The 16494-nt window shown below is 33.9% G+C and overlaps 2 protein-coding genes across 4 annotated transcripts in view; one reads left to right on the top strand and one right to left on the bottom strand.

Moving 5' to 3' along the window:
* epha5 (EPH receptor A5) overlaps positions 1 to 7009 on the bottom strand; it is a 214681-nt gene extending 207672 nt beyond the window's left edge. For all 3 annotated transcript variants that reach the window (XR_012386171.1, XM_001338028.9, XM_021479281.2), the window contains exon 1: positions 6771 to 7009. Coding sequence is in view for 2 of the 3 variants with exons in the window: in XM_001338028.9 (XP_001338064.4) it covers positions 6771 to 6855 (85 nt within the window). In the remaining variant the exon portion in view is untranslated. The remainder of the gene's footprint in view (positions 1 to 6770) is intronic.
* Positions 1 to 16494, top strand: part of LOC137496564 (uncharacterized) — a 251045-nt gene that overhangs the window by 130298 nt on the left and 104253 nt on the right. The window lies entirely within an intron of this gene.

Here is a 16494-nt window from a genome sequence, read left to right as displayed (position 1 = left end):
AATAATATTTTTTATCTGTTCCAGTATTTAATAGATCAAAAATGCAACCAGAAGTAACAAATAATAATTTTTCATTTATTAATAATAGAAGGGTAATTCTAGGGTAATTTTTATTCTTTCTAATTTTTTAACCCTGAGGCAAATCTTTAAATATAACAAACATGTTTTCTACATGTTGTATCATTTTTGCCCATATTTTATTAGTTTTTTTCTTTAAAAATTAATATTAATATATTTTTGATAATATGATTGCTGTTCCAATATTTAATAGGTCACAAATGCAACCACAAATAACAAAAATGTGAATGAATAAATAAATAAATAAATAAATAAATAAATAAATAAATAAATAAAAAAAATTTAAAAATAAAGATGTATTTCTAAGTTATATTTAATAAAATTTTATGGTATTTTTTTAAACAATAAATAAATATATATATGAATATATGTTTATTTTGTTATTCATTAACAACTCAATACACTGACTAAAAGAAAAGAAGACCAAAGACAGAAAAATAAAATGTTCAAAATAATCCTTTCTATCCCCAATATTACCATTTATTGAATCATTATAATTACATGTAGGCTAAAATGTATCATACATTTTTTTTTTGTATCGTTATAAGTGCTTTTGTCACTTGCTGACATATTGTCACTTCTGATCAAATAAATGTGACTTTAAACATACATTATAGAAATACAGTAGATGTTTGTGATAGAACTATAATAAACATTGACAAATAATAAATAAATGTTTCTTTAGCAGGTAGTACTAAATGCAAAATGTATGCTTTGGATGAAAGCTTTGGATGAAAGAAATCTTTTTTAAAAATGCAATTGAAAAATTCCAGACACATTACAATACATCAGCCTATACAAAATCAACTGAGACATTGTTTACAATGTCAATCTAAATGTGTCTCAACCCTGAATACAATCATTTAAAATCTACTATATTTAAATTTAGCAAACATTTTGTTTGTATCTTTAGTTGAGAGGACTGATGTCTAATATTAAACCCCCTTTCTTTTTTTTTCTGACAGTGCCAGTATTTGATACCTAGAGTAGGTCACTTTTTTTCCCTTTTCTTTTTGTTTTTTGTCTGCTGGAACCTTTAACGAATGAGTACCGGCACGACTAATTAGCTGACCTTTACATTCATAGCCCGACCAGGCCTGAATTTTAATTTGACCTTGTGTTGATCAAAGGTTAGCAGCGAGACTATTTAGCATGTGTGAGATGAATCACAAGAGCAATATCATTTTTGGGGCTCCAAAACAATAAGCTAATGACCAAGACCCACACAAATGTCACAACGGTGCTTTAAATATCCAGCGTAAAAAGGTAAATGTCAGTTTATCAAGACTTAAAAGTATAAATTTAGCATTGATTTTCACTTCATGCCCTGCTGAATAACAAGTTACGTAACCCCACATAGTTATTCACACTCACTTTAGGACAAATATGCATTGGATAAAGCTATAAAAAAAAGTCTGTCTGGCCCATTTAACTGTCCCTAAATGAGGATTAAATGTGTTTCATCTGAATGACAGATATTGATGTCCTACTTTAAGTGAAAAAATATCCTGGGGAGAATCCCATAAATCTAATTAGCATGAAGAAATGCATTTGTGAACTAGATAAAAGAGAGCTTTTTGTCCATACAGGCAGATACAAATGTTGAATGATGTGCAGTGTGCGGAAATCTGACTATAAAATATCAGTTTACGACTACTTCAAAACATGAAGCATTTTGTTAATAGCTTTGTTTTGCTTTTTAAGATGTTTAATTTGTGTCTTTAAAGGTTTTTGTAAACTTGTTCTATAAGAACATTTATTCAAGGGAAATCGCAGCTTAGATCAGAGTGAAAACAGCTCAGGCTGTTATAAAAGGAGATTTGATTTTTATTTTAAAACTTGTAGTATATTTTTTTAAGAAGTATATTAAATACAGCAGTATTCCAGGATGAAAAAGAATACCTACAGGATATGATATCTACACTGAAATTGTAATTTTACAACACTTAATCCAACTTATATATGATCATATTTTTTTTTTGGAGTTTAAATAACCCCATTTTGTGTTGTCCAGATCACAAGAAATTTACAAGTGGTTTTATAAACATATAAAAAAGACTATAAATGTCTACTTTATTTTTTTATATATATATATATATATATATATATATATATATATATATATATATATATATATATATATATATATATATATATATATATATATATAAAATTGGTGTTTTCTGTCATTTGTGTGATTTTTTTTTTCTCAGAAAATTAATAAATACTATACATTTTAATGTAATTGTAATGTGATTAAATGTGGTTTTAACTAAAATTGTATATTTTTAATCTTGTGTGTCCATATTAACATTTGTTTGCTTGCTTGCTAACTTAAGCATTTACTTTTTTTTGGAAATGTACTCATTATTTTAGAATATTTCACCTTCATTTCTTTTCATGCATCTGTTTTAAATTCTGTGTTTAAAAAAGAACAATTAAAGAAATTATAGTACAGAAATGATAGACAGTAGAGCTGCACAATATATTGCTTCAGCATCGATATCACAATGTGATCATTCCCATTCGTAGTTACATTGCAAGTAAAAGCAATGTTGAGTCTGGATTATAATCTATTATTTTGCAAGTGTATTTTTTTTAGGTCTGCGACTGTGTAAGGGTTTTAAGAGCATTGAGGCTGATGAAATGGTATTGTAACATTGACAAATCAATAAAGATAAATTTATTGAACTGTTTGTGGTTTTATTTTACGTTTAGTTATTTAATTACTGTATACGTGAATACAGTTTAACTGTATTACTTTATTGAACTTATCAATGCTTGAAGATTTTTTATATATTGAATGCACTCCTATACAGAATCATCCCAGAATCATACAGAATCATCCCAATCAATCAAAATAATAAATTCTTTCCAACTGTTTTTTTTTTTCATTTAGTGAAATTGTGTTTATATTGCAATTTACTGTATTGAAATCAGAATTATTAAACCCCCTTTGAATAGTTTTCTTTTTTAAATATTTACCAAATCATGTTTAACAGAGCAAGGAAATTTTCACAATAATGATAATATATATATATATATATATATATATATATATATATATATATATATATATATATATATATATATATATATATATATATATATATATATATTTATACTTTAAGCTATATTTTTTGGATTGCCTACAAAACAAACCATCATTATACAATAACTTGTCTAATCAACCTAACCTGGCAAGTTAACCTAATTAAGCTAGTTAAGCCTTTAAATGTCACTTTAAGCTGTTTAGAAGTGTCTTGAAAAAATATCTAGTAAAATATAATTTTACTGTCATTATGGCAAAGACAAAATAAATCAGTTATTAGAAATGAGTTATTAAAACTATTATGTTTACAAATGTCTTAAAAAAAGTTCTCTCCAGGTTAAACAACAATTGGGGGGAAAATAAACAGGGTGTGCTAATAATTGAGGGTGTTTTGATCTGGGTTGATGTCTGATGTTGGCAAAGAAATCAGAAAATTGAGAAAAAAATTTACTTTAATATATTTGTCTTGTTAGTCTTTGTCAAGTCAACTTTTTGTCCTTTAGGAAGCTTTGAGTAACTATTTAAAATGCATGTAGAGGCAATAACAACCAATTTTAATCTATAACCCCAAAATAGTTACTTTAAAAGCTTAAAAAGTTTAACAGACAATACATTTCACATAGTTAGAAACTCAGTTTGCTAAAAAACTGACCTAAATATTTTAATTTTCTTCCAGTGAAAAAAAACATTATTTAACATCACTAAACCTCCCCCTAAATAAGTTACATCTGACCAAAACATCTCTTTAAGACAACATCAGGAAGATTTACACCACATTTCTATAGAATATTTTGATATATGTTTTCTTTCTACTCAAGGTTAAATCATCCAAACGCAACAACCAGAACTGCTCATGTTAATTTATAGTGCTTCAAAATCATATTGCCCTCCAAAATTACAGTTCACCGCTGCTCAAATCTCTCTGAATGGGCATGTTTGTTCAAATTGTGCCATTGTGACTCTGAAGTGCCCACTGTCCTTCTATTGTGCCAGTTTACATAGGCACCCGTTTGCCCTCCCCCATCATGCTCTCATTTTTATTGTGCCATCATGAGCCCACAATCAATCAACTCATCCCCACACTTGTCAACGCACTATCCATATGCTGACCCACTCATTACAATATTTACATATTCTATAGTCAAGAGTGATAAATTGAAACGCATCCATTGGAGTCGCAGATCATTTGTTGACATTTCTCATGGTGAAACCTTTTCTAATGTACGCCAATTCAAATCTGCAACAGTTTAAGAGTGTTTCATGAAAATACACTTTTTTTTTTGCATCTTGGAAAACGAAGCCATACAAACATGAAATATTATTTGAAGTCGGAGGCTGTCGTTTCTCTGGCCACTATTAAGCACATTTAGGGAACTTTGATGCACACTGTGTCTGTGTTTCCTTTGTCTCTGCGCCTCTAATGCAAATTTGCCATCCCACGTGTGGAGCTTTCTCCAAAAAAAAACAAAGATTTTATTTAAACAAAAGTGGCTCAGTATGAAAAATTGGATGTTATCATTGTAGCACATTTCTAGCACTAAAATGATAATGCATATTTAAAATTTACATGAAGTGTTTACATCTTTTGTCTCCTTTCATATATCGCAAGCATATTGTTCATCCTGCGATAATCTGTCATTTAAAGGGGTAGTTCACCCAAAAAAAACTGAACATTTACTCACTATTTACTCTCTCTCTTTGATGGTTCTAAACCTTTGTGAGATTATTTATTCTGTTCAACACCAAATATAATATTGTGAAGAAAGCTGAAAGCCTATAATTATTGACTTCCATAGTTAGAAAAATAAATACTATGGTAGCAGGCTTTCAGCTTTCTTCGCAATATCTTCCTTTGTGTTCAACAGACTAAATAATCTCACAAAGGTTTGAAACCATCCAAGGGAGAGTAAATAGTGTGTAAATGTTCAGTTTTTTGGGGTGAGCTTCCCCTTTTAATGATAGATTGTTGCAGAATAAATAATACGCCTGCGGTATATGAAATGAGAATGTAATACAATTGAGAAAATTATTTTTGCTGCTAAAATGAGTTAAAATGACATAATTCTAGACTTTTTTATGTTGAATTTATTTTAATTTGTTACTTTAATTGATTTGTGTAGTAACAACATAAAATAATTGTGTTGAACCATCCATTTTTTCAGTGTATGCTGAATGCTGAAGGAAATTAAGTGACAACATACTTCATGAATTATATCCAGAAATGCATTGAGATGTGTGGTTGGGAGTTTTGTGACCTGATGTTCAAAACTTTCTGCTCCATTAAACAGTCAGCCGTAGCTTTTTCGACTATATATTACATAATGTGTCATATATGACATGATGTTTCATCTCATGTGGAGAGCATTTTAATTGAAGAACCTTGTGGAGTGCAAATACACAAAACAAAATGTGTCAATCTGCAATTGTTAGCTTTAAAAGTTATCTCTAGATTGTTCAGCCATTAAAATAGAGCTTTAATGTTAGTGGTGTATATACATTATATTTGTTTAGTGATGTTAAATTATATTTTTGACTTGAATAAAACTATTTTTAAAGTCTCAGTGAATATTGGAAACAAACTGATAGGTGTTTGATGCTCTCGTGTATATAGTCAATAATGGACTGCCAGATATTTTGTCTAATATAATTATTGTCAATTTTGAGTGGATTTTATTCAAATCTTGTCTAACACTGATTACAAATAACACTGTGAAAACTTCAGTAAGTATGGCAAACTATTAGACTGCACTTGTAAATTGGAATATAATGCGTTTATAAGTAGCCTACATACATGAACTGTAGTTTTAATTTTTCAACCAAAATTTTAAAAGAGGTTAGATAATTAAGGATAATTAACAAATTACATACGTAGAATGAATATTTTACTATAATCACTGAAAAAGTAATTATTATGATTATAAATATTAGAAAATATAATAAAATTTAATTGCAAGTAATAAGATAAAAATGTAATAAAATGTACTTGTTTTTGTTTTGTAATATGATTATGTAATCAGCTATTACCCAGTTTACAGTAACAGATGTGATATATTTTATCTAAATCTATCTATCTATCTATCTATCTATCTATCTATCTATCTATCTATCTATCTATCTATCTATCTATAATGATTTATTTAAAATGATGTACAACCAATTGATTTGAGAGATTTGAGAGTTCTTTAAAGAGCGATACATCATTTGTTAACAATGTCCAAAAGGAATTTGCTAAAAATAACCATCGAGTCTGCATTAATACTCTTGTAAAGCTTTAAGTTCACTGAAAAGTGCTTTCATTCTGATCTGAGATTAAATGTCTAAACTGTAAATGAATGTTCTGGCTGAAGCTTTTGACAGTCTAATGATACTTGGGAACATTTGTATCTTCTAGTTTTCCTTTCAGTAATACTCATCATTTAGAAAGACATACTTCGTCAAAACGGAGATTTCAGAAACCAATAAATCTAAATATGACACCAAGAACTTTTCTTTTAGTCTCCAAACAACCATCCGCCAACCCAATGGATCCAAATTTTTGTTGATAAAAAAGCGTTCTTTGCTTGATAATCATCCAGATCCGTGTGTTCTCGTCGAGGAATTTGTCAACCAAAAATCACCTTTACCAGATCCCACATCTTACCTTCATTAGCGGGAATGCAGAAAGTCCTGAAGGCGCCGAGACTGAAGACACAAATCCAGGCGACGTAAGTCCACCGTGAACGCATCTCATCGACTGAAGAAACGTGTCAAATGAACGGATGAACTGCAGTCACATCAGCGCTGAGAGGATTCAGACAGAGCCGCGGAAGACATGGGGAGACGCGGGGAAAACAGCGCATCTGAGCGGAAAAGCGGCGAGCACGGTGCGGTGATCGGTTTGAGGCTCGCGGAGCTGTCAGACTCTCACAGCCGACAGCATGAAGAGGAGGAGGAGGGGGAGGAGGAGGAGACCATTACCACTCTCCAATAGACACCAGTGACTGCTCATGACACAGACTCATCCAGACTAATGAAGGTGTAAATCGGCGAAGAAACCCGAAAATGACAGCGCGTCGTGTCGATGGTGCGACATATTATTGTTCGTGTTTAACTGATGTTCAAACGCAGTTTCACTAGAGATTTTCAATCGAAATAATTGTTTGAATTAAAGGTTATGCGTACTGTAGACATGAATCATGTAGACTGCTAATATTAATCTTACTGTATTGTAGATAAAATGTTTATCTGTATTTTAATGGAATAATAGCTAATCTATATTATATTATAACAGAATTAAAGTGACAGCTGCACAGGAACATTTAAAAAATGTGATAAAATGTAATGATTTAAACATTTAATTTATTGTGCCAATTTACATTGTGTATACTTAAAAAAAAATATGTATTTAATGATAATTGGTAGTGTGTTACTTTTAAAAATATTTAGGTAAATTTCAGTCCATGTTTATTTCTATAGCACTTTTACAACGTAGATTGTGTCCAAGCAGCTTAACATAGACGTTTAAGTAAAGTGAAACTGTGCCAGTAGTTTTCAGAGTTGACGTTCAGTGTAGTTCCGTTCAGTGTGGTTTAATTTTGACTGCTGAAAGTCCACACACTGAAAAGCAAATTCCAACACAGACTCAAAATGAAAACGCAGCCCTATATACGTTTCTGGAGATTACAAACTATGTAACCAGAAGTATGTATTGCTCCATTTTGTTTTTAAAGCAAACGCTATGGGGAGGTGTGACTCCATTCCTTTTCGTGCTTATCAGCTGACCACTTACCTCCATATGGACGGCTTGCCCGATGTTACCAGTTTGTCCAGTTAGCTCGCCATGTACATCTGTGGACTTGGACTTTGGATTGCTTTTTAAAATTGTCAGTTGGGTTTTGGGAAATGGTAGGTGGGTCAATCAGTGCTTTTAAAAATAAAATTGGTTGGGTTTACAGAAGTAGTAGGGTGGGCTAGTCGATTGGTAAGTCAATCATTCAGTTAATCAAACAGTCAGTTGACAGCGGCCTCTGGTGGATTAACGCCAGAACGGCAGGCGGGAATGGTACTCATGAGAGAAATTTGAGATCTCAAAAAGCCTACACGGCAGCCTCTAGTGGATTTGTGAAAAGGAAACTGCAATAAAACGTTGCTCCTGTGATGTATTCTCTCCAGAAATGTCCATAGAGGTACATTTTCTGAATGAACCTGGGATGTCAAATCCCTCAGTGCGCGACTCCACAATTCCCCAAACCAAGCAAGCCAATTCACAAATTGACGTAAGGGAAGTGGGGGAAAAAAACTCAAGAGTCTCAGTTAGCCACAACCATTTCACCTTTGGTTAAACTAGACAAGACAAAGACAAATAATTAAGGTACTATTTAGCAGTGTTGTTTTAGTATCACAAAAAAATTGTGGTTAATATTTATGTTTTATTTACATTTTACTGTCTATTTTCACTTTATATATTTAAATATAGTCATTTATTTAGCCTTTTTGTTTGTGTAGATGCTAATTATGTTTTTTTTTATTCACCACTATTATAAGGATGCAAAATGTCAAACAAATAAAACATAATTAATTCAGTTCAAAACTATTTTATTTTTTCCTCTCATTTGACAAGTAATCATTGGTAATGTTGTGAATAATTGTTGTGACCTACAATAAACTACACCTATACTTCTTCAAGCAACAAGCATTTGCCACACAATGATATAAAGACTTCTGGAAGCAGACACATATTGACAGAACAAATGTGATTTAAACTCACATGGCCTTTTTTGCTGCAACTCTATTTAGCACTGCATTCTTAAAATCCAAATTTAAGCCGAAGCAGCACTTCCACCCACAAGATAAATGTGGCTCAATGACTGCAGCTCAATCTCTTTCATCTGCATGATTATTCATATTCCAGTGCCATGCCCTCCCAACACATCCCACGCTCCTCATCCAGCAGACACTCAAATTCAACAGACCCAGATCCTGTATTCAAAATCGCAAGCTGAAACATAAAAAACATGTCTTTGTCTTCAGATGTTGATATAAAAAGGTGAAGGAAAGAGCTGGCATTTATTCAATACATCAGGAGTCACACAATCCTGGTCAGACCTGCTAAATTATTTCACGCTAATTTACCCTAAAATTATGTAGTGTGGCTGTGAAAAAACAAAAATGTTATTGCTTAATATGTATCCTTTTATTTGCACAGTTTAGGGTAATTAATGTAGAATGAATGGATGAAAGTGAAGAGCCGTAAGGGGGGGATGGGGGTTTGGATTGGGGGTTGGGGGGTGGGTGAATGGAATGGAAGTGAAGAGCGGGGTGGGGTGGGAAAAATCGTCCTAACTAACACCCCCAAACCCGCCCCCTCTCCCCACCACCACCACCACCAGAATTAATTGCATTTTAAAACAGTAGTGAATAGTATGTAATGTATGTTTTCTATAATACAGATTTCATGTGATCCTAGTTATACCTATCTTAAAATTTAACTCTGACGAGGTTGCAGCTTGTAAATTAAAAAGTGAACTGGACTTGTCATAGACCTTAGCCCAGTCTGATCCTAAAACAGCAGGGTGTTTGCTAGTGCACGCAGAGGGGAAGCTTGGTTTAGGCAGACGCTGCTGAGCTGTCGCTACTGATAATCGTGTCCGGCATTAAAAAGAGAGAGAGAACGTGGACAAAAGTGCAGGAAGATGAACAACTGGGGAGTCAGCCGACACACTGGTGATTCGTGGGTTGGGAAGGGTGAGTCAGAAACCAGCAGGTAGCCATGAGTGATAAAATACTGACTATAAAATGATTATAAGAGGACATTTCATATAAACAATTGCATAATAAAACTGTATTGTGAGAATACCTTTAGGTTTACTTTATTTTTTTTGTAAATATATGTTTTTACAGGTATCAAGATTGTATTATTCTACAGTATCTACAGAAGTACAGTAGACAACTCTAAACTCATCCTCATTCACATGAATCAGCAAAACTGACTGAAAGTGCTGTATTATTCATGGCAAACTACAGAAGCAGCAATGTCACTTTGTAAAGAAGCACAGCATGTTTGTGCACATAGTTGTTGCTCACTCATGCCTATAGAGCAAACATCATTTTAAAGGGAACTGTATGATGAAATGTCATAACTATGACATTAAAAGGCTGAATTGTAACTTTAAAAGTTTTAGCTAATTTAAAAAAAGTTTAAGTTAACAAACTTAAAAGACTTTAAGTGAAAGCTGGCTGGCTGGTTAGCTAGCTAGCTTTATTTATCCCCATATGGAAATTTAATTTGCAGCATACACTCACAAACACATCTGACATTTCACATTTGGCATTTATATAAATAAATAAATCATTTAAAAACCTAAATACCCCTACTCTTAACGGCCCATTTCCACTAAGTAATACAGTTATTATGGTTGTTTTCACTATCAAAAGGTACCTTAAAGCGAACCGTACCATACCACTTTTGGGTACCCTTTGCAAAGTACAAAAAAAGGGTACCAAAAGACAAAGCAACTGAATGCTATCGGTTTACAGAGATACGTCACTCGCTCTTGCAACAAGTAAGAATGAAAACGAAGGAACCGCCATTTTTAAATACACAGCTGAGACATTAAGTCATAACAAGATAAAAATATAATAATGAGCCATGGTTCCCCAAGCTCAAACAAACATTGTTGTCGTCTTGATGAACAGCCACAAAGCCTAGAGGAAGAGCAGATTCTAGCCTGTGCCCCATTTACAAGGCCGTCTAAACCGTGAGCGGTTTTGCTTTCTCATTTGCGCTCATCGCACATATTTATTTGAATTAACAAACATTTTGAGGTGATGATAACAACGTGTGTGTGACAATTAAAGTGCTTCTGACATACGATCCTGTCAGAAGTGAACAAACGCAAGACTGATGTGCAAAAAAACAAAGAAGCAAAGGATTCTTTCAAACTAAAACATGAACAAACTGCCATGTTTAACTAAATCATCATCTTCTAGACTATTACAAACTCGGCATGATAGAATTACTTTCTAACAAGAGGTTACATATGCTGGTGAAGATTAAAGATACAGATGAGTGGTTTGTACTGATTGTAGGCTTTATGTTGCATGTTGTTTTTGAACCCAAATAAGGACTAAGTGTATGCTGCGTGTTTTTTGTTTTGTTTTGTTTTGTTTTGTTTTTTTGTAATTTATAACATATGGGAAATTGTAAGGGCTTTTTGTGTTCATATATGTGGCATTTATTTATTTATTTTATATAATTGCAGACGTTACAGTAGGCTATTTTGCCCGGTCATTGACTGCAGTTATAATAATAATCATAAATAATAATCATAAAAAGGTTAGTAATGAACATTTATAAAAAAGTGTTTATGTGTGTAAAGCCTCTGTTTTGTGAGATGTGCTTCTCGTATGATATGTGAATAACCTGTACGCTTTACTTTGACATTTTCTCGAGCGAGAGTGATGTTGACTGAAACTTTCTGTCATACACTGGGTACAATTGGTACCCTTTTAGCAGTAGAAGCGCCAGCCTGATAAAGGTAAGCCGTACCAACCCATACTGTGCCCCTCAGTGGAAACGGGCATGATAAAGGATGTCTCTCAACATTTACAGTCATGATAGGCTTATTTGATACTCTTTCTTTGTACATACAATCAAAGCCCTTTAGATTAGATGAGATAATAGCTGTATTTATGACAATAAATCATGATACACTTTGAAAAGAATGACTTTGAAAGTCACAATTATATATATATATATATATATATATATATATATATATATATATATATATATATATATATATATATATATATATATACACTTTTGTTATTTATTTATTTTTTTAAAATCTGGACCAAACTGTTAGGCAGGGTTACCAAGTTTGTGGTTTTCCTATGGAATTTGGCCACATTGCCATAGTTTTTTTTTTTCTTTCTTCAGGATATGGTTTTGACATATTTCATCAATTATATTTGTATATTTGCATATAATATTTTACTCTAACAAATATATTCCACCAATAGAATCTGTACCAGGATATTGAAATGGAGTAAGCACTCATTTAGCACATGTAGCAGTACTTTCCATGTATTATGCAAAGATGATTTTATTTATTTATTACACAATTTTTTTAATTACAAAAATACAGTGATTTTCATCAAAAGAAATAGCAAGTAAGTAAAATAACAATAAAAGTAATAAGAATAAGAGCATTACAGTAACAATGCACAATAAAGATTAAAAGCAATAGAATAATTGCTTTTAAAATGTCTTAAGTCTGGACTTAAAATAGATAGAAAAGAAGCACTCGTAATGTCCGTGGCAGCAGGTTCCACAAGCGTGGAAAGCAAAGGGTCTATCTCCTTTCATTTTAAGTTATGACCAAGGAACTTGTAAAACTTAGTGTACAGAGGAGTTGAATGTAAGTTAATAAGTTTAGAAATACAAGAAGGTGCTTGCCCATTCAGTGCTTTAACAACAGTAAGTAAAATCTTGAACTGAATTCTAAAATTAACAGGAAGCCAATAAAGGGATGCTAAAACTGGTAAAATATGAGCATAGTTTTGGTACGTGTTAAAAGTCTAGCTGAAGAAAAAAGTATGTTAGATATGGGCATTGGCATATTTTGAGTTCTTTGAGTTATTGAGTTGGTATTATTGGGATAGTTTAATCGACCATTGTATGGGCCAGTTTTTAATTGTCAATTGAGTTAGATTTGTTGTAAAAGGCTGGCAACCCTGCTGTGAGCAGTAAACTTAATATAATAGCAAGCATTGTGAACCACAACACTATAGTTTGTTTTAAGTTTTTAAACATCTGAAACTGAATGTGCATAATAGACCACCAGTGCATGCAACAATAATAATGTGCAGTCAACCTTTGTAAACTTTAAGTTTTTAATAGTCTGTTTAACTTTCTTTGTGTCTGTTTTCTACCCTGCTCTCTGGCCACGGCAAGATTCTTCTTCTTTTATCTTTTGAAAAGGAGGCCTGACAGTGAAGAACAGCGGTGATTGATTACCACATTGTTCCTCATGATTCCATTTACAATGAAAACAAAAGCTCTCAGACCCTTCCATTTCCAAGGGTGATTTGCTCTTTCAGTGAAACCCTGAGCATTACTTCATGAAGTTACTTTTAAACAAGATTGTTGCCTTTTACTAAAGACAGCGTCAATGTGCTTATCTTTGTAAAAGTCATTGCCCTATTACTATGTAGTTGCAAGGGTATTTTGAGTGATTTCTAGGGTGGTGCTATGCAGTTGTTGTGTTGGGTTGAGTGTTTGGGTTGTTGATCACTGATCCAAACATATATATTTTTTATGAATAATTGATAAATCTTCTGTCACACCATTGACTATTGTGTTTCTCTGTACTGCACCTAAAAGTGATTAGAAGCATGGCTTCAACATGTAAATATTATTATCTGTTTCATTGTTGCAGGTGTTCTATATGTGGCATAACCAAGGGGTACAATAATGTTCAACAGCTAGCATGACTACGCCACCCTGGAATATGGCCAGGGACCTATATTTTATATTAGAAAGGCAACACAAGTAAGCTTGCAGTAAATGGCAAGAGACGTGGGTAGGAAAAATACATACAAACTTTATTTATTCAAAAATGCATCAAAAAGGGGGACAATGTATATACTGTTATGCATCAATAAAATCATCCACTAAAAATACACTATGCACAAACACACATAAAAACACCTGGATTTAGGAGTGCAGGAGCGGAGACATGACAGCAAAGAGTAAGGGCACCACAAGGCCTCCACAGCAAAGACAACCAAGACCTGTGACGCACGCACACTCACAGTGCACATACACAGCACACCTGCAAGAAAGACCTTCACCAGGAATCCACCCTGCCTTAGGTGCTCTGCTCCTGAAAACACAAAATCCAGTTACTATAAATTAATAAAACAGTCACTTACACCAACACACAATCACTCAGGCGCACCACACACTGGTGGTTGAAAATGCTAACAATAGTAAATGGAAACCCCTTTCAATCAGCCCTGAAAGCTGATTCACCCTGCTTTGACTGAACTCTTGGAACTTCTAGTTTATTTGATCCTAAAGATCTGAGTGATCTGTTAGGTTTGTATTCAGTGAGCATATCTGTAATGTATTTAGGTCCTAGGCCATTTAGTGATTTATAGACCAGTAATAATACTTTAAAATCTATTCTGAATGTAACTGGGAGCCAGTGTAGAGACCTGAGGACAGGTGTGATGTGCTCTGATTTTCTGGTTCTGGTTAGAATTCTGGCTGCAGCGCTCTGGATGAGCTGCAACTGTCTGACTGTCTTTTTAGGAAGACCAGTGAGGAGTCCATTACAGTAATCCACCCTGCTGCTGATAAAAGCATGAACAAGTTTTTCTAAATCTTCACTAGAAACAAAGCATCTGATTCTTGCTATGTTTTTGAGATGATAGTATGCTGATTTACTGACTGCTTTGACATGACTATTGAAACTCAGATCTGACTCCAGAGTCACACCAAGATTCTTGACCTTATTTTTTGTCGTTTGACCTTTAGTGCCAAGGTACGCATTTACCTTGAGAACCTCATCTTTGTTTCCAAACACAATCATTTCAGTTTTCTCTTTGTTTAACTGAAGAAAGTTTTGGCACATCCAATTGCTCATTTCATCAATGCATTGGCAGAGGGTGTCAATGGGGCTGTAGTCATTAGGCAGTAAGGCTAGGTAGATTGGAGTGTCATCAGCATAGCTGTGGTAGGAGATTTGGTTCTTTCTCATTATTTGGCTTAGAGGGAGCATGTAAAGGTTGAACAGGAGAGGTGCCAGAATCGAGCCTTGTGGGACTCCACACGTCATGGGTGTCCACCTCGACCTATGGTCAGCTATACTGACATGGTAACCTCTACCTTCAAGGTAAGATCTAAACCATTTGAGCATCATTTGAGCAAAATAGCATCGGGGCAACAGTTAAGCAGCCTCCTAAAAAACACTCGATCAGCAGTGAACCAGTCCCCTAAAGCAGCAGCGTCGTTTAGAAACCCCCCACATAGCTACAGGTTGTCAAATGGCACCCAGCAATCACTTTCGGTCTGTAAAATGGTAAGGGAATTTAAGTTAGACCGAGTGCACGAGCAAGCTAATCAAAGGATTTTAAAAAATAACTTACTACAAACACTCAATTTCGCCTACTCAATAGGAGCACCAACACAGAGGAAAATGGGCTCGATCAATCATTAATAGACCCTAGACTTATCCGTTGGGTTAAACACAGTTTTGTAATGCAGTGAAACAAACTGACTGCAAGGGAGGAGGAAACAAATAATGATATCACCACTTTACTACAATCAACTTTCCATCAAAAAGCAACGAGCAAAAGCAGCCAGTTACCTGCAGAAGGGCAGCCGTAGATGCAAACCAACACCGGCGAGTGACTGAAAACGGGAAGTGACCAATCGGAAGGGGCGGGACTCGTGACCCATACCATCCTTGTTGTCATTTTATATCTTCCCACACTGATTACTAATAGGGTAGGGGGTATGCCACCAGCAACCACAGAGGGACGGCGCTCGTCTGGCCACATATAAGTGTATTGAAAGTAGCTCACTAATCTGACATATATTGCGATTCTCACAATTAGTTTCACAATTTTCTTTGTGTTTTTTCTTCTTAGAATTAGGAGAAAACAGACAGAATTGTGATGTACAGATAAAATAATTAATCTTGAAGCGTGATGGCAAGGTGGCTCAGTTGTTAGCACTGTTGCCTTACAGCAAGAAGGTTGCTGGTTCAAGTCCCGGTTAGGTCAGTTGACATTTGTGGAGTTTGCATGCTCTCCCCGTGTTGCTGTGGGTTTTCTTCAGGTTTTCTGGTTTCACCCGCAGTCCAAAGACCTGCGCAATAGGTGAATTGGGTAAACAAAATTGCTGGTAGTATATGAGTGTGTGTTGGAATGTGAGAGTGTATAGGTATTTCCCAGTACTGGTTTCTGGCTGGAAGGGCATCTGCTGTATAAAACATATGCTGGAATAGTTGGCGGTTCATTCTGCTGTGGTAACCCCTTGTGAATAAGTGACTAAGCAGAACAAAAATTAAAGAATGAATCTTGAACTGGGACATGATATCTAAAACATGTTTCTTGTTATTTATTTGTAATTTATTGTTAAATGTTCCAACAGTTTTTAAATGTAATTAATTACAAGACAACTTATATAGTGCATTTGCAATTTTATTATATTTAGTTGAGGACTATCCTGAAATCTCACCTTTAAAGTAGCACCTCATCCATCATTCCAATTAATCACAATGAAAACACAAGCAGAGAAAACATCCCTGAAAACCTACAAATCTTGCCTCATCGCTAACCATTTTAACAAAGAATATCCCGTGCTTCAAGTT

This window comes from Danio rerio, chromosome 10 (assembly GCF_049306965.1).
Source record: "Danio rerio strain Tuebingen ecotype United States chromosome 10, GRCz12tu, whole genome shotgun sequence".
NCBI classification, from domain to species: Eukaryota; Metazoa; Chordata; class Actinopteri; order Cypriniformes; family Danionidae; genus Danio; species Danio rerio.
This window is presented reverse-complemented; position numbering and strand designations above follow the sequence as displayed.